General features: G+C 42.0%; 1 protein-coding gene across 3 annotated transcripts in view; it reads right to left on the bottom strand.

The window, feature by feature from the left end:
- lekr1 (leucine, glutamate and lysine rich 1) overlaps positions 1-19,125 on the bottom strand; it is a 162,160-nt gene that overhangs the window by 58,535 nt on the left and 84,500 nt on the right. For all 3 annotated transcript variants that reach the window (XM_037539874.1, XM_037539875.1, XM_037539873.1), the window contains exons 6-7: positions 11,197-11,382; positions 4,466-4,547 (exon numbers count right to left, since the gene is read on the bottom strand). In XM_037539874.1, the coding sequence (XP_037395771.1) occupies positions 4,466-4,547; positions 11,197-11,382 (268 nt within the window). The remainder of the gene's footprint in view (positions 1-4,465; positions 4,548-11,196; positions 11,383-19,125) is intronic.

The following is a 19,125-nucleotide window of genomic DNA, read 5'->3' on the forward strand; positions in this document are numbered from 1 at the left end:
GGACAGGGAAGCAAAAACAATAAAGAAAGAAAGAGCAAGAGAAGGAGGACATGGAAGCAAAAGTGGAAAGAAAGAAAGAAAGAGCAATAGAAGGAGGACATGGAAGCAAAAACAAAGAAAAAGAAAAAAGGAAGAAAAGAAAGAAAGAAAAAGAAATAACAGGACAAAATGAGTAAGACCGTCACAGTCTGGAGGAGGGACAGAGGGAGAGAGTGTGGGAGAGAGAGAGAGGGAATGACAGAGGGAGGGATAGGGAGGTTGGTTGATGTGCTAAGCAACTCAAACTAGTCAGCGAAAAGGCTTCATCCCACAGCCGGGGGGAGGGAGGGAGAGAGAGAGAGAGAGGGAGGGAGAGAGACAGAGAGAGAGAGAGAGAGAGAGAGAGAGAGAGAGAGAGAGAGAGATACACATAACAATAAGTCACTGGAGTGATAAGAGAGCAGTTTCACTCAGATAAATATTTCCTCCCTGTGTGGAAAAAACACCTTGGCGGGGAGAGAAGACATAAAATAACCTCCTTTCAGAGCCGGAACGGAGATGGATGAGTGTGAGCAATCATCCAACTGCAGCTACACACACACACACACACACACAAACACAGAGTTTTAAAATGTCTGAGCAGTGTCAGGATGAGCAGATAAGAAAGGAGCAGAAGAAAGATAAAAATGGCTCTAATGGTGTTTGAGCTGGCAGTGCTTTGAGGAAGTGAGCAATACAGGTTTCTTGTGGTAAACCGAGAGAGAGAGAGAGACTGAATGGATTTCTGAGGGTGGAGAACAACAGCATGTCTCTGAGTGAATCATATCAACCACTGAGCAGCCCTGAAAAGTCTATTTAAAATCTCTGCATAATTCAATGAAGATAAGTCGACATAAAGTCTTTCAGAGTGGTTTGATAATAAATGGTGCTCTGTAGCAAAACCTATCACTTCAAATTTCTGTACCGAGATGGTGACAGAAATCTACCTTATCTATATTACTTAGTAATATAACATTACATCAAATCAAGCAACACATTACATATTTACAACAACACATTCACTAACGCTCATTTTAATAAGATGTCTAATGGTAAATAACATGACACAGCAAAGTTAGGCTCTCACTAAGTAAGCTTTACTTAACCCTTTACAGGACCAGGGCCCAAATCTTTATTACACACTTCTGTATATAAGAACAGCTCAGCACCCATGACTTTCTATTACACACACACTGTAACTGCTCCAGAAGCTCAGTCTAACTGCACTACTGTTTATATTTGCACTATTTATACCCACAGACCTTAATCTGTATGCGCCTTATGTCACTTTAGTGTTAATTTCAGGGACCTTCTTATATTTATATTATTATTTTTATTAATTTATTTTTACGACTTGTGTTTAGTGTTTATTTGGTGTCGGAGAGCCCTCTCTGGGTCGGGGATAGGCTCTTGCCTCAAGTGGAGGAGTTTAAGTATCTCGGGTTCTTGTTCACGAGTGATGGTACAAGGGAGCGGGAGATTGACAGGCGGATTGGTGCTGGGTCAGCAGTGATGTGGGCTCTTTACTGGTCTGTTGTGGTAAAGAAAGAGCTGAGCCATAAGGCAAGGCTCTCGATTTACCGGTCGATCTACGTTCCCACCCTCACCTATGGTCATGAGCTTTGGGTAATGACCGAAAGAATAAGATCGCGAATACAAGCGGCCGAAATGAGTTTCCTCCGCAGGGTGTCTGGACTCTACCTTAGAGATAGGGTGAGAAGTTCGGTCATCTGGGAGAGACTCGGAGTAGAGCCGCTGCTTCTCCACGTCGAGAGGAGCCAGCTGAGGTGGTTCAGGCATCTGGTTAGGATGCCTCCTGGGCACCTCCCTCGGGAGGTGTCACAGGCAAGTCCACCTGGGAGGAGACCCCAGGGAAGACCCAGGACTGGCCTGGGAGCGCCTCGGAATCATTTTGTGCATACAGTACATAGTAATGCTGCTTTCAAGTGCAAGCGAGGCAATAGTTTTGCATGAGGACCTATTATCGCATTCAAGCGGTTTTTGGTGACAGATAAAGAGAAGACTGAGGTTGTGAAATGGGTGTTTATTAGCTTGCTGGTTTATATCAGTTTTGGCCTATTTTACTCTTAAAAAGAATGGATAAAGGTTCTTCAAGGGTTCCTTAGCAAAGGAAAAGGTTTTAATTCATGATTAAATGGTTCTTCAGACTGATATCTGAGGGTTCCTTAAACATTATGCAGTAGTAGCAGAGCCGGTGTTCTGACAAAGTATGTTGTCTTGTCGAAATGTCCTACTGTACCACATATTTTTAGGTAGCCCTCTACGTAAAACAGTAGGCAAGATATTTTGATGGCCAAAGGGTGGACTGACAATGCGAGGCTGAGAGTGTGGTACTGCAGCTCTGTAGCTAGAACCTTCTCTTATATTTACTGAGCCTGCTGGGCCTGAACATCTCCATCTGTAACTGGGTCCTGGATTTCCTGACTGAGAGACCTCAGTTAGTCAGGATAGGAAATAACATCTCCAGCACGACCATACTGAGCACCGGTGCCCCTCAGGGCTGTGTGCTTAGTCCACTGCTGTTTAATCTGCTGACTCATGACTGTACTGCAAAGGACAGTTCAAACCACATCAAGTTCACTGATGACATGACTGTGGTGGGTCTGATCAACAAGAATGATGAGTCAGCATACAGAGAGGAGGTGCAGCGGCTAACGGACTGGTGTGGAACCAACAACCTGTCTCTGAGTGGAGATAAAACTAAGGAGATGGTTGTTGACTTCCAAAGAGTGCGAGGTGACCATCCCCCACTTAATATCACTGGCTCTGGTGTGGAAAGTCAGGAGCACTAAGTTACTCGGTGTCCACATCACAGAGAACCTCACCTGGTCCCTCAACACCAACTCTACTACTGTCTCTACTTCCTGCGGAGACTGAAGAAGGCTCAACTCCCCCCTCCCATCCTCCCCATGTTCTACAGGGGGCCTGTGGAGAGCATCCTGAGCATCTGCATAATCACCTGGTTTGGGAATTGCACCGCCGCTTCCGACCGCAAGACCCTACAGCATTTAGTGAGGACAGCTGAGAAGATCACTGGTGTCTCTCTCCCCTCCATCATGGACATTGACACCACACATTGTATCTGGAAAGCCACCAGTACTGTGGACGACCCCATCCATCCCTCACACTGACTTTTTTCACTGCTGCCGTCTTGTAGAGGGTACTGGAGCATCCGTGCCATCACTGCCAGACTCTGATACAGCTTTGTTCCTCAAGCAATCAGGCACTTTGTTCCTCAGCAATCACAAGGACTGAACTAACCACCGCCCCCCCTCACACACAAACTCTACATTCACACTATCTGGAACATTGCTGCTACACTGTGTTTACACTGTTTACTCAAGCTTTCCTACCTCAGTAACTGCTGTGTTAATGTCTGTCATCTGACTGCATGACTCACAGATCACAGCATGTTAATATCTCTGCACCTTATTCTCACTACCTCATGTCCAGGATGAGTGCTGTGTCGGTGCTGCACTGTCCTGTCTGTTTACTGTGTCAAATGTCTGTTTAATTTATAGTATTTATTATATTGTTTCTAGCTTAAATTTTTGTTGCATACCATGTTTGCACGTTTGTTCTTTTTGTTCCTTATTGCACTGTATTGTTCCTGGAGGAACGTAATTTCACTCCACTGTGTACTTGAACTTGAATGCCTTTTGACTTGACTTGAACAATAAGCCTTAATAGTCTGTAATAAGCCTGGGATTTTAAAGGATTAAGGACAAATATTAATGCACTTGTGTGCATGCAATCATCTGCATTAATTCATTAAACCTCCCTAAATGACCTTGTGTGTCAGTTATACGGTTAACTCTAGTGTTAGCTCCTCTGAAGGGGCAGGTTAAATAGTTCAAACCTCCTCCTTAACATTTTAACTCTGACTGAAAAAGGTGTCTATTTCTGTCATTTAATCTATTCTTTGCTGTATTTATCTGGCATGTAAAGAAAAAGAGCTGAAAAGCTGTTCATTGTTTTGTTTACATTATTTACTTAGTTCAGGTCACATTTTTGAACTAAAAAAACCCTGTGCAGTACACTGTGCGGGGAAGTATGAAGCGTTTGGAATGCACCTTATGTTTTCGGACACCACTACAAAATGGTGGGACCCTAAAATAGTGCACTAGGGACACATAAAATAGTTTCGGACACAGCTCTTTACCATCACCGCAAATTCTGTTCCCAACACAGTGGTGATCCAGACTTTCAAATGTAGGGTGCAGCGATTAGGGGACCATTTTGGAAAGTGCAACGTTATTTGTGTGTGTTTGTTTTAAATAAACAAGAGTGAGTGTTTCTGGTTGTGGAGGTGAGAGAGAGGGAAAGAATGTGCGGATGAATGTGTCAGAGATACAGAGTCTTAGAGTGCGTGCACACTTGTAAATTGTGTATGTGAGCGTGTGAGTGTGTATGTGTGTGTACTCACTCCAGCAGCCTCTCCACACGCGCTCTCTCACTGTGATTTGTCTCTAACTCGCCCCGCAGAATCTCCACGTCCCGCTTCAGCTCTAAAAAAAACAACCAATCAAAACTCACGGAGACGACTACAACATGATATCACCTGCACAGACTCTCTCTCACCTCTGGACCTCAGTCTTTTATCACTCTGTCACAGTCTGTCTCTCTCTCCCTCTCTCCCTCTCTCTCTATCCCTCCATCAAATGACTCTGCTGACCCTGGGGCTCCATAACTGTTATAACTGAGAGTGAACTCTAAACTCAGACTGAGGCAAATGAAAAAGCTCTCATTAATCATATCAGCACCCAACACTGCTCACGAGAACAGGAGGAGAGAGAGAGAGAAAGAGAGAAAGAAAAAGAGAAGGAAAAAAGACTGAGAGGGAAAGTTAAAAGAAAAGACAAAAAATGAGAGAAAGAGACAAAAAGAACAGTGAAAGAAAGACAGACAGACAGACAGAAAGATAGACCAGCAAGAAATATTGAAACAGCACTATGAAGAGCAAGAAAGAGAAAGAGAATAGAGAAAGAGAGAGAAAGAATGAGGAGAAACTGAGAGAGAAAGTAAAAAGAAAACAGAGAAAAAGAAAGAGAAGCAGTGAAAGAAAGAAAGAAAGAAAGAAAGAAAGAAAGAAAGAAAGAAAGAAAGAAAGAAAGAAAGACAGACATGGAGATACATACGTAAGTAACTTTATGTAAAAATAACATCCCGTTTGTTTTATATGTATTATTTGTGTTTGTTTTTTAACCCTAGTAACCAAAACAAATGATGCTGGCAAATAAATAAGTGCTTGATTTTACAAACCTTTCATAAGGAACCCCTGAGAGAGATGGCTGGATCTACTGAAGACCAAATTTAACCCAATTCAGTCCATCAAGAAGAGAAAAGGGCATAAAAATAGTTCCAACATACAAAGACAGAAGCCAAACACACACACGCACCCGCACACACACACACACACACAAACACACACACACACACACGTCTGAATAGGTGAGTGGCTGCTCCATCCTGCAGCACACAGCAGAGCAAGACGCCCTGACCTCTCCCCCTCTCTCTCTCTCTCTCTCTCTCTCTCATTTGTCATTCTGCCTTCATATTCTGCCCTCCCTGCCTGTCAGAAGTTTGGGGACACATATTTAAGACTGAGCATGTTTATCACACGTCAATATAATCGTTGTGATGTAAACCTTCATGTGTTTAAACCACAAGGCCAAGAGTTTCAATGTGTGCATTTACAGGGGCACTTCAGCCAAAATAGAACCAGCTGCTTCATACCTACACACCTCCTACAGCGGTACCACAGGAGCTTCTACATTGTGAACTTAAATTACTTGATTTTATGTAGGGAAAATTAAGCTACATAACAGGTTCAAGATTACATAACTGTACTTTTGTATTTTTATAGTTTTAGTTATAGTTTTCTAGCTGTATGTCCCACTACTTTCTGAGTTCAGGACACTGCATAAAGCGCCTATCAGCATGAACAGGCAGAGAAAAACTGAGCAGCAGAGCCAATCAGAACCTCCATTTCAGCATTTCAGAAGGCGGGGCCCAAAGTCAGAGCAGGGATGAAACCTGGTGAGGACAGCAGGGAGAGGAGAGCCGTTGATGTAATATCTTCTCATGGCTTCTCTTATCACTGTTATGCTGATGATACTAAACTAATGTTTTCTTTCTCTCCCTCTGACACACAGGTTTCCAGTCGCATCTCGGGAAGTCTGTCTGACATCTCTTCATGGATGCGAGCTCACCACCTAAAGCTCAATCCTAGCAAGACTGAGCTGATACTCATCCCTGCAACTACAGGTCCTCATCATGATCTTGCCATCTCATTCGAGAACACTCTGATTGTTCCGTCTGTAGAGGCAAGAAGTCTTGGTGTGACTCTGGATGGCCAGTTATTGTTCTCGACTCACATCGCGAACCTGACTCGGTCAAGCAGGTATCTACTGTACAACATCCGTAGGATCCGACCCTTCCTCACCCGAGAGGCTGCCCAAGTGCTAGTGCAGTCTCTTGTCATCTCAAGGCTTGACTACTGCAACTCGCTCTTGGCTGGTCTTCCCATGCAGGCCATCAAGCCACCTGCAACTCATCCAGAATGCAGCAGCACGGCTCGTCTTCAATCTGCCCAAGTTTGGCCACGTCTCCCCACTGGTGCCCTCCCTTCACTGGCTTCCTGTAGCTGCACGCATGAGATTTAAAACCCTAATGCTTGCCTACAAAGCCAAAAATGGACCAGCCCCTACCTACTTGATGGCAATGGTGAAATCTCAAACTGTACCATGAGCCCTTCGAGCTTCGAGTACAGCTCGGCTTGACCCGCCATCCTTCAAGGCGCATGGAAGACAAGTGTCGGGAATGTTCTCTGTACTGGCACCCAGGTGGTGGAATGAACTCCCCCTGGCTGTCCGAACAGCAGAGTCTCTTGCTGTCTTCAAAAGCAGACTGAAGACACATCTCTTTACACAGCACTTAAATGAGCATTGAATTAACTACTGATTGCAATATATTGTGCTGCACTTGTATATTATATTTTATTGTATTGAACTGTGTTTTGTAGTTTATTGTTATTGTATTGCATTGTATGGCACAGAGTTCTGTGTTCAACTCTGCTCCTTTTCTCTGGGTGTCTACAGTGACTTTTTGTTTCTAGCAGTTTCTGAACTCAGGACTGTCCTTTTCTCTAACCTATTGGTAACTAGCAAAGATACTTTTTCTAGATAGACAAAGCACTTCTTGTAAGTCGCTCTGGGTAAGAGCGTCTGCTAAATGCTGTAAATGGATTCCTAAATCCCACCCAACCCCCTAAACCACCCTACCCATCCAATGAATACCCCCTGAATACCCCCCCCCCACCCACAATCTCTGCCCAGCTTCCCCAACTTAAAGAATAATTCAATAAAATAAAATAGCAAAATAAAGGATAAACAAAGATGGACAAATTGGAAACAAATGAAAATAAATACAAATAAATAAAACTGTCTGCAAAAAAAAGGAAAGTGAATAAAAAAAGATAAATACAGACTAGAGGACGTCATTAAGTTAGATGTGTAAAATAGGAAATGAATGGTTATGTATATCATTTTGAAATGAATCAAATAAGCTACTGTGCAAAAGTCCTCCTGTACAATTCTCCTGTACAATGAATAAGCTGTACTCAACGGCTGTTTAGACTAGAAATTAAATAAATGAAGAAATTTTGCATTAAAAAAAAAAACTACAAAGTGCAAGACAATATTATGCTAATATAATAAATATGATATCAAAATGTAACATAAATTGAGCGCATCACGTTGTTCAGTACACTTGAAAATCAACATTATTTTGAATCTGTTTCATTTATTCACACCGCCCACAGAAAAAAGGCACAAAAGAAAAAGAACACAGAGGAATTATGACAGGAAGAGAAAGACAGAGAACAAGAGAGAAAGACAGAGAGAAAGAGAGAGAATGATTTCCTCTAACTCCAACACGTTCCTTTTAGCAGACATTCTCTATTATTCTCCTATGAATAAAAACCGACGGAGACAATGAAGCTAGGCCCAACAGGCAGGAACAAAAGCGAGTGAAAAAGGGCTAAAAGCATGAACTGATGTGGAGTGCTTTGAGTGTTCGTTCCTGAGAGAACAGCAGGGCTCTTCCTGCACCTGTGGCTCTGAAGGAAGTGTTTATCCTGTGCGTGTGTCCGAAGACCTGCCTGTTATTGCACCTTCTATCCCTCCTTGGCCTTGGACACACTTCAGAACATTGTGGAAGCTTCCACTGGTGCGCAGCAGGGCCGGACATTCAGTGGGTCATTTTGTTCTGTGGACGTGTGTGTTTGTGGGTGTGTGTGTGTGTGTGTGTGTGTGTGTGTGTATTAACCGAGCGGCTGGCTGGCTGGCTGGTGTTGAAAAGCTGTGCCCGGCTGCTGAGTCAATGCGCTGAGTGTGTGTTTATTCTTTGATGAAAGTGCTCTCCACTGTGCAGCCTGTGTCACCCTGACATTTTCTCTTTCAGGGGAAAAGAGGCTCATGCAGGAGAGCTCTTTCTGAACCGCAATATGCTGATAATTGCTTGCAGGTCACCGTGACATGACCAGGAGAGGCAGACACAAACACACACACACACACACACACACACACACAGGTTTGTTTTTGTCAGGAAATATGTAAACACATTCATAAACACAGACAGCACACAGAAGCATGTTTTACATATACACATACATATACATTTACATATACACTCACTGACCACTTTATTAGGTACTAGGTGGGACCCCCTTTTGCCTTCAGAACTGCCTTAATTCTTCGTGACATACTTTCAACAAGGTGTTGGAAACGTTCCTCAGAGATTCTGGTTGGTTATTTGAGTTCCTGTTGCCTTTCTATCATCTGGAACCAGTCTGCCCATTCTCCTCTGACCTCTCACGTCAACAAGGCATTTTCGTCCACACAACCGCCGCTCACTGGATATTTTCTCTTTTTCGCGCCACCGAAATCACCTAAATCCCCTTTCTTCCCCATTCTGATGCTCGGTCTGCACTTCAGTAAGTTGTCTTGACCACCTCTACATGCCTAAATGCATTGAGTTGCGGCCACGTGATCGGCCGATTAGCTATTTGTGTTAACAAGCAACTAAACAAGCAACTGTACCTAATAAAGTGGCTGGTGAGTGTGTGTGTGTATACATATATATATATATATATTCATATCTATGTCGTGCTGGTCTGAGTGGATCAAACACAGCAGTGCTGCTGGAGTTTTTAAACACCTCAGTGTCACTGCTGGACTGAGAATAGTCCACCAAGCAAAAATATCCAGCCAACAACGTCCTGTGACCACTGATGCAGGGCTAGAGGATGACCAACACAAACTGTGCAGCAGCAGATGAGCTGTCGTCTCTGACTTTACATCTACAAGGCAGACTGACAAGGTAGGAGTGTCTAATAGAGTGGACAGCGAGTGGACACAGTCAAAAACTCCAGCAGTACTGCTGTGTCTGATCCACTCGTACTAGCACAACACACCGTGTTACTGTTAAGATATATATATATATATATATATATATATATATATATATATATATATATATATATATATATATATACATATACATATCCTAAACCTTAGGATATATAAAACTTTGACCTCAGTAACCAAAAAGTAATGCTTCATTCAACATGAAGCATTTCTAAGCACTTTTATCCCTGTTTTTCTCTTGTTCTACCAAGTCAAAACATTTTTGTCCCAACAATGCATGTAAACAAACAAGCACACACATTAAAGCACACTGGTTGGCAAATGGACTTCAGGGAGGAAGAAAGGAGCTCTGCTGATTGTAGCAGTCTGGGCCAATCAGAAAACAGCTCTTAAGCAACGAGTGCAAGTCTCCACATGACGTTAGAGTGAACGCTGCCTGCTCGCTAGTTAAGCTTTACGACAGTGTTCTCTCTCGTTCTCACTGTCGCGCTCTAGCAGCGGGTTCCAGAAGCTGCAGCTCCTGTGCGCTGGATGACGGAGGTTACAGACTCTTGGCTGACTGACAAGAGAAACATTTCCCAAGTGTTAACTGTCCCAGCAAGACTTCAGCAGGAACACATGAGAGCTGCCAGAGAATCAGCGGGACGAGGGACAGATTACTCCCCCACACACCTGTCACACACGCGCACACACACACACACACACACACACAAACACTCTACATTCACATACACAGTTGCTGTCCAAAAGTTTCCCTTCCCTGGAAATATATTGACTTTCACTGCCACTTTTCATATAAATATAAAATAAATCATAAAATAGCCATTAGCAGTGCACTAACCTTTAGGTAACCCTTAAGAAAAGTATGTGGACACCCCATCTAATTACTGAATTCAGGTGTTTCAGCCACAGTCTGTGCTAACAACCAGATAAATTTAAACACATACCTGTGCAATCTTGATAGACAAACACTGGCAGTGGTTTGAACATGGCGTTGTCAGAGGCTCATGCATAAGGATGTCATAGGAGGTCATAGGATGTACAAGTCAGTAAAATGTATGCCTTGCTAGATATGCCCTAGACAACTGTGAGAGCTACTGTTATGAAATGGAGCAACAACAGCCACAAAGCGAAAGACCATGGCCGCCAAGTGCTGAAGTGCACAGAGCTTATCTTCTGTTGAATCACCTAAAGAGTTCCACATTGCCTCTGCAAGTAACATCAGCCCAAGGTCTGTGTGTCTGGAGCTTCATGAAATGGGTTTCCATGGCCAAGTAGCTGCACACAAGCCTAAGACTAAAATGTACAATGCCAAGTGTTGGCCTGCACAAACGCCCTTAACCCCACTGAACACCTTCGGGAAGAACTGGAATGTTGACTGAGAGCCAGGCCCTCTCACCCAACATCATAACCTCACACATGCTCTTTTGAGTGAATGGGCAGAACTTTCTACAGATACATACTTCAGAATGTTGCAGAAAGGCTTCCCAGAAGAGTGCAGGCTGACTCCATGACTAATGAGATATTGACTAATGGTAATGAGATGTCCAACAAATTCATATGTCTGTGATGGTGTCCATATACGTTTGCCCATATTGTGTATATGTAGATTTTGTTCTTATAGATATAGATCCTAATTCCAACAACTTTTCAAATGGCTGAGATATAAACAAAGTCATACATAGTAGGTTGGTGAGTAGTTTGTCCAGAGTCTATTGAGCATACTCACCCTGGATCTGTGATTGTGCCTGCTGGTTTTGGTTCTGAAGGATCTCCTGGTTCTGGACCTGGTTCTCCAGCCTCTGAGCCTGCAGGCGACACGTATTCAGGCTTGACTGCAGCTCCTGGACCTCTGCTTGAAGTCGTACAAGCTCTGCCTCTGCCCTGTCCACCTCCTGCTGCAAACCAGCTCGCTCTGAAAACGAAGCATTGATTTGATTGAAACGATAAAAAGATATCAGGGATGGTACAAAGATGGGCATTTACCATTATACCACTAACAGATACCATTCAGAAATATAATACACTTTATAAAATGGATAGTTCCGGTCCTAAAATCTGACTGGCTGAGCCACGTTCAAATCCATGATATACCCACACCTATGACTGCCTCACAACAAGTGCCACAGCACAAAAAATCCCTTGTGCTAATAATGTAATAATCTTTCACGCTCACGCAACTCAACTCTCACGGAAGAGCTGTTCTGTAAATTCAACTGCTAATTCTGTCTTCTAAAAATAACAGAATAAATGACATGAAAGTGCAAAATATTTAGATGTGATTTTGCATCTTTATAGTTTTGGCAAAATTATACCTGAGATGCATTATTTTAAAAAAAATTGCCTTGTTGTTCAAATCACAACAAGCAAACTGGCAGAAAGTGATGAAGACACCCTTTGTTCCTCACAAAACAGGCAAACAATGACAATCGGTGGGCTATTTTCCGTTCTGTAAAAGGAGCACAGAGAATTTCACCATCTCATTCAGCAGCTGGAACATTACGTGAGCGTTTGCATACAGCTCGGATATCTGTGACGCTGCTCTGTGAGCAGAAGTGAGTCAAGGCCTCTTGCAAGCCACTCTGCTCCATATAATCACGGTATGCATTTCCCTGTGAAGAACCTGCGTTCACTTCTAGAAGCAATTCTTGGCTGGAAGTTATTTTTATTTCCAAGCCGTGAAACAGCCCAATTGTCCCTGACCATCAATTTCATCTTTTGGAAATTCTGACAAGAATTTCCTGTAGACTGGGGTTCTTGCCACTGCTGTTCAATCCGTATGACCGTATGCTTCAATACACCTGCAAATTCAGCTACTTCCTTCACACTGTGACCTCTGCCGGCCAAAAACAATCACTCCTTTTTACTAATCATTAACATCTGTGTGCAAGCCATTTTCCACATATCAATTCAGACATTCACTGCACTGTACCACCTTTTCTCAATCTATGAATCCCATCACACACCCTCCGGATATTTATAGCCCAATCTTGAATGAACCCCATAAATGGCCTGGCCCCAAAGTTTTATTACACACTCCTATAACCTAAAAACAGCTCAGCCAGTATGCTCTGAAGACCCTGTAGTTACTGAATAATAAGCCTGGGATATTAAGGGGTTAATTATTTAACACAGAACTGTAAACCATATAGGAGATATGAGGTTTGTTTACCACAGTGTTACTGATTGTAAAGATATCAAGTCATTTTTCCTTTATTTTTGTCTTCTAAGCAGTTAAGTTCAGGTTTAGGTCACAAACCAATCCAGCAAAGTGCTACAGCTCCTCCCTCTGAAACTGCTCTAGTATGACCTGTGGATCACATCGGCCTGTTGCTATGCGCTGCACGGTGCCAAAGATCATAAAATATAATTGTCCCTCATTCATTTCTGACAGCAATTAAAAAGCTGCTTTGATCAGTGCAGAGACGGACGAAAACACCTGTTAGTCCTATACTGCAAAATAAAAAACGGGGAGGAAAAAACGAGAGCAGGAGCGGGTTTTCTGTGATGCAGGAGAAAATGCCAGAGCTCTTTTTACTGCTGCGGGTGACACAGGCCTTCTGATGTCAACAAAGCTGGCTAATGAAACAGCCACACACACACACACACACACGCAGCGGTGAGACAAAGGCCCTGGTTTGGCACAGTGCTGACTGACGTGCTACGGTTCAGAGGGTGGACACGGATACAGTCTGCTGCATCCCGAAACCTCACACACACACATATTCACTACACACATGCATATACACCAATCAGGCATAACATTATGACCACCTCCTTGTTTCTACATTCACTGTCCATTTTATCAGTATACTGTATTTACTGTATAGGTGCACTTTGTAGTTCTACAGTTACAGACTGTAGTCCATCTGTTTCTCTGATACTTTATTAGCCCTCTTTTACCCTGTTCTTCAGTGTTCAGGACCCTGATGGACCCTCACAGAGCAGGTACTATTTGGGTGGTGGGTCATTCTCAGCACTGCAGTAACACTGGCATGGTGGTGGTGTGTTAGTGTGTGCTGTGCTGGTCTGACCAGATGGACTAGAGTCTGTAACTGTAGAACTACAAAGTGCACCTATATAGTAAGTAGACCATAAAATGGTCAATGAGCGTAGAAACAAGGAGGTGGTCATAATGTTATGCCTGATCGGTGTATGCATAAATATATACTTGCATGCATGCAATCCTGTGCCATAAAAAGAAACACATTCATGACTGCTCTGATGTCCCACTCACGTCCCCCAACACTCACCTGGACTAATCTAGATCCTTTTCAACATCCACCATAGACTGACCACACACCCATTTAGCACCACTGCACACCTGCACTTTCCATTCTTTAATTGTTCCAAAGCTGCTATGAAACTTCTGGACAGTTTACAGTTGACAATGTTTGCACTACTTCCTTCACCACTCCCAAGCTCCTTTCAGGTCTATCCATGCATATATACAGACTCATTGAAAACTCTATTAGGAAAACCTGTACACCTACTTATTCATGCAACGATCGAATCAGCCAATCATGTGGCAGCAGCGTATATGCAGATCCAGGCCAGCAGCTTCAGGTACTGTTCACATCAAACCATCAGGAATGGGCAAAAGTATGACAAAAGTATGACAGATGCCCTGGGATTTTCATGCACAGCAGTCTCTAGAGTTCACTCAGAATGGTGCAATAAAGAAATCTAGTGAGCAAAAGTTCTGTGGATGGAAACGCCTTTGACAGAAAATGGTCAGACTGGTTTGAGCTGACAGAAAGCTGAGCTGACATTTGTTGATTTTAAATGTTTTATGAATAAAATTGACCTGATTGACACACTTTTTTCTAACACAGCCAAACAAACAAACCTTTCTAAAGTCACATATACAACCTCTCTCCCCTTTAAACCAAGCCTCTCCCCCACACTGTGTGACCTAACCAGTTGTGCTGGGCCCTGAAGTGGTTATTACTATTACTGTATTACAAAATATTTCATTGATGTTTATTGTCAACAAATTGGAACGTATGCCACTTTCATATGGGCAGACTGCATCGGCCCCTAGTCTTGAGGACCCCCATGCTCTCTACGTATTGGTGTTTTCCTTAAGCTAACACACCTGATTCAACTCGTCAGCTGATTTTCATGCCCGTCGTGAGCTGAGTCAGGTGTGTGAGCAGAGGCAACACAGAAATGTGTGGATGGTGGCATCTACAGGACTGGTACACTGAGAACCTGCTGCACAGTAAAAGGAATCCACTTTAGAGCGAAAAGGGAGCTGAGGGGCCACTAAGAGAGCGTGAAGATCTCTCTCACACACTCACACACATGCACGTTTGTTTTGCATCACTTGTGAGGAATTTGTTAAATTTCTAATGATTTCTTCAGCCAAGTAATACTATACCTACACTGCAACCAAACCCTAACCTCAGCTTCCAGCAGACAATCTTTCTGCTCTTTTTCAGGTTTTCCAAAATAAGCTGTATTATTAGTCCCAACTTTGTGCAGGATTGCCATAACTTCCTCACAAGGGCCCTCACAAGGATAGCAAAACAAACACACACACACACACACACACACACACACACACACACACACACACACTATAAGGCCAAACTCTGTAGCAAAGATACTATAGTGTGTGTGTTTGTGCATATTGCTCCTCCCTGTCTAAGTGTCTAGACTTGCCTCAGACCCAATGAGCTCATGCTCAGTATGGAGCCAGCTGCTTCATACATAACAGTATAGAAAATCCACACACAAAGTCTGTTACTTAGAACGAGGCAGACAGAGTCTGACGTTGGTCCACGTTTAGGATATTTCACAGAGTCAAGCTCAGGTTTGTTGCCTAATGAGTGATACTGTACAGTGCTGTGCAAAAGCCACAGACCAACCATTATTTATTGAATTTCCACTCAAAACAGCCATTAGGTACAAGGCATTCATTGTACAGTGTCTGAAAACATATGTTTACCTATTAAGGCTTTTCAGTTAAATACAACGTCCCGTGTTTCAGTATTTAGCGTTTGCCTTTATCACAGCTCCTTTTTCGAGACTCACTATCAGTTTTTCCACACCTCCAAAGTTCAGTCTTAGGAGTGGCTTGCAATTTGGTGATCCAAGTCAGCTCAGACACATTCAGTGATGTTGAGGTCTGGACAGTCCATTTTTCTGAAAGCAGCTTCTTTGTTAAATTTGCAAATGTTCTTTTTTGTCCATTTCCTTTTTTCAGTAAGGTTTGTTGACAGCTACCCAATTTCTAAAAGATGAAAGCTTTAACTATTGTGAAACTATATATGATTACAAAATATCCACTGCTCTTTAAATTGTATGTAAATTGCATTATGAATGGACCAGAAGAAATGGCCCAAAATTACTTTAGGTTCCATTGACTTACATTAAAAGTAAAGTATGTTTGTTCCTTCTCCTGTAAAGTTATCACTTCGGAGATACAAGGTTTTGTTCCAACAACAGCCATATATATATATATATATATATATATATATATATATATATATATATATATATATATATATATATATATATGTATATAGTTATGGCACATACAGTTATGAAGAAAGAAAAAAACACTATTAACTCTCCATTGCACAATGTTGCCTCAAGGTAACAAACCCATTTTCTTCACTTTACAATGACTTGATTCATAGTTAATATTGCAATTCTGATGACCCGATTCTTCGTATACATCAGGACGTTTCAGCTGTTTGGTTTTTGGGTTAAATGATTGTTTGGTGTGCAGAAACAAATGACATCCCTTCATTACTTGACAAAGCTGCATCAGGTTAAGATGCTTTTTTTAATCAAATATTTTTGTTAGTATTTTTAGTGTTAAAAGATCAGCAAACTGCGAACTTAACTCGGTTCCAAATATTTATATTTAAAAACTCTGCTTCTTCATATGGCACGCTGCCATTTTTTTCCATTGTTGCACAATGTTGCCTCAAGGCAACACACTACAAAATGTACACATTTACAAGCAAAGAGGATCAAACTTTTTTTTTTAAGATTGGTCGAATAATGCAGGCAATAGAAGGTTAAGGGATGTAGAAGGGATGTAGAAGTGAGTTGTTCAGTTTTACAGTGAAGGCAAAAACAAACTGAGAACAAAACCTGAGGCAAATTACAAAAACCGAAACACAAGAGCTGACCCCAGACAAAAATAGAAACCACCTGGGAAAGGACTAACAAACTACACCCAGGTGAAAACACTATTGATAGGGTGTGGACAGGAAGCTGTGACATCATTTTAGATTAGAGGCTGCAAAAATACCTAGACGTCAACCACAATCATGATTCATAAACCATGATCAAGTAGTGGTTTTTGTGTGTTGTACAAAGTGTGATAATTAATAATAAACAAATAAGTCATACCTGGACCTTCTGCTGAGAGTAGTTAGTTTAAAACTAGTGACGCACAGAATTTCAGGTGCACCATAGATACGTACGGCCCATCTTGACTAGTAGTGCGTAAAGTGATCGTAGATCAAAACACAAAATGACGTTTTTTGCTCCACAGCCAATGAGAAAAGCTACCCGATAAACCTACCATAAACAGGAAACATTACATGCATGACCTCCGCACGCAGTTAAATCGCTCACATTCCTCTCCTTATGTGCCATGTTTACTTTGTTTAAGGTGAGTCTGTCGTATTAGCTATAATAAATAAAGAGACTTTGGCTTATAATAAGGTGGTGTCCCCAAAGTGTCTGTCTCATATATGTGTGTTTATTCTGTTCTGCTGCTGGTATTTTGTGGGCTCTTGTGCACAATATTTTATCGTCACTTTATCAATGAACGGTCAGTAACGTTAGAGAAGCTGTAGCTAACGTAATTGCTGCTTAAGTCTGCTGAAAGACAAAAAGGTAATGTTAGCTATGATAGTTGTATTTTAATACTAATCTGTGTTATGTATTGTATGATAATAAGGTCAGCATTACAGAACCTGGAGCTGCTCTTGTTGCCCTGAATGCAGCTGGCTTATGTACTTAAACAGAGTCGCTTACCAGGTTTTGGAGCAACCCTGTATAAAAAAAATCAATGCCAGACACAAAGTAGGACTCAGGGCCCTGTTACTGTCTGAGCTGTGTTACAAATCTATGGATAGGGGGAGGTCTGTGAGCTTTTCTGTCTCTGATTAACGAAAATGGGTGTAATCTGTAAGGTGTTTCGTTTTAGGGCATGTTTCTCATTGATCAAATCGACCAGCCATTCTGACTGATTTTTATGGCAGATCTTATACTGACTATAGAGTGTGTGCAAATTTTAGGTTATAACTTAAAGCTAAGTTGAAACTAAGTTACTTGGTGCAACCAGTTAAGTTCTAGTAGCTTGTTTACGTTCAAACTAGGCTATAATCGAACTTACAATCAGTTGGTGCAACTGCCCGCTGGTTTTTACTTATTTTCATCTTTTCCAGTTTTTCCTTCTTCGCCACCATTTTTAAATTCAGGTGTGAGTTGGACAAACATGGATCAACTGGTGCTCTGCAATCAGAAGCATAGATGACAAAAACATAATAATGAGAGCAAAGTCGACTGGTGTTGAAAGCCAAAATTAAGCCTGCTCTGTAGTGTTTTAACCTTTTTAACACCTGGGAACCTCCAAGACACATTTCGTCTTATTCTTCTTCATAACTTTCATAATTCATAAGCTACATTCAAAAGGTGGGTGCCATCTGAGGCTGTAAATGTCGTCTTTCCAGTCAAACAGATGATGTCATTTTAACCCCTTATGATAAAAGAAGCTGAAGTCACAGTTTTTGTTTCTACTGAAAGTCGACCCGTTTTTCCACAAATCTGAGCTATAAACTGGATGCCAGTTGGCGTCTCTTCAGTGATCTGCTCTATAAAAATAATTTTTGTAAAAAAATTCAAAGAGCATCTAAGACTTTTGGGTTTCAGTAGAAATTGTAAGCATATAGCAATATGTGTAGATCATAACACACATTTTGTGTTAATTTGAGGGGAGCTTTTACAAAAACACACCCAACACTTTACATTTATTTCATGCAGTTACTGAATAATGTGGCTTATAATTTGGGCATGTATAATCAGATGGATAAAACTAAATATACCCACGAGCATTAGCCTCCTAGGCTAAACTAAAACGCAAGCATACTGAGCCACACACCTCAGTACAGGCTCAGTTCCAGCTAAGGGATACTTGAAAAAAAGAGTTGAAGTGAAATAAAGATGAAAAAAGAATTGCAGACAGACCAACACACTAACATAAATATATAAATGCTTACAATGGTGTAGGCCACTTGTTCAGGCTATGGCATAGACCCAGAAGCATAAATTGACCTTAAGGGTGAGCTGTTTAGAATTCCAAATAAGTCAGGGGAGGCTTCAGTATGGAAACATGATCTGGACGGTGCATCAGATTAAAAGCACACTGGTCCCATACAGTGAAGAGCTTGCACATCACCTCCTCAGTGACACATTTACTGTGTGGTCAGTGTCGGGATAACCGCACCAGTAAAGTGAGTGTTGGCTACAGCAAAGGCTTGGCTTTCAGATAAGTGTGCAGACTGTAAGTAACAAAGACAAAGCATGTCTGTAATAATCCATCTCCGTTAGTGTGCGCATGTAGGTTCAGGTTAGATTCAGGTTTTCAAGTTCAGCAGAACCAGTGGGGCCTGGTCGGATTGTGGGTACA

Source organism: Pygocentrus nattereri, chromosome 7 (genome assembly GCF_015220715.1).
Source record: "Pygocentrus nattereri isolate fPygNat1 chromosome 7, fPygNat1.pri, whole genome shotgun sequence".
Taxonomy (NCBI): domain Eukaryota; kingdom Metazoa; phylum Chordata; class Actinopteri; order Characiformes; family Serrasalmidae; genus Pygocentrus; species Pygocentrus nattereri.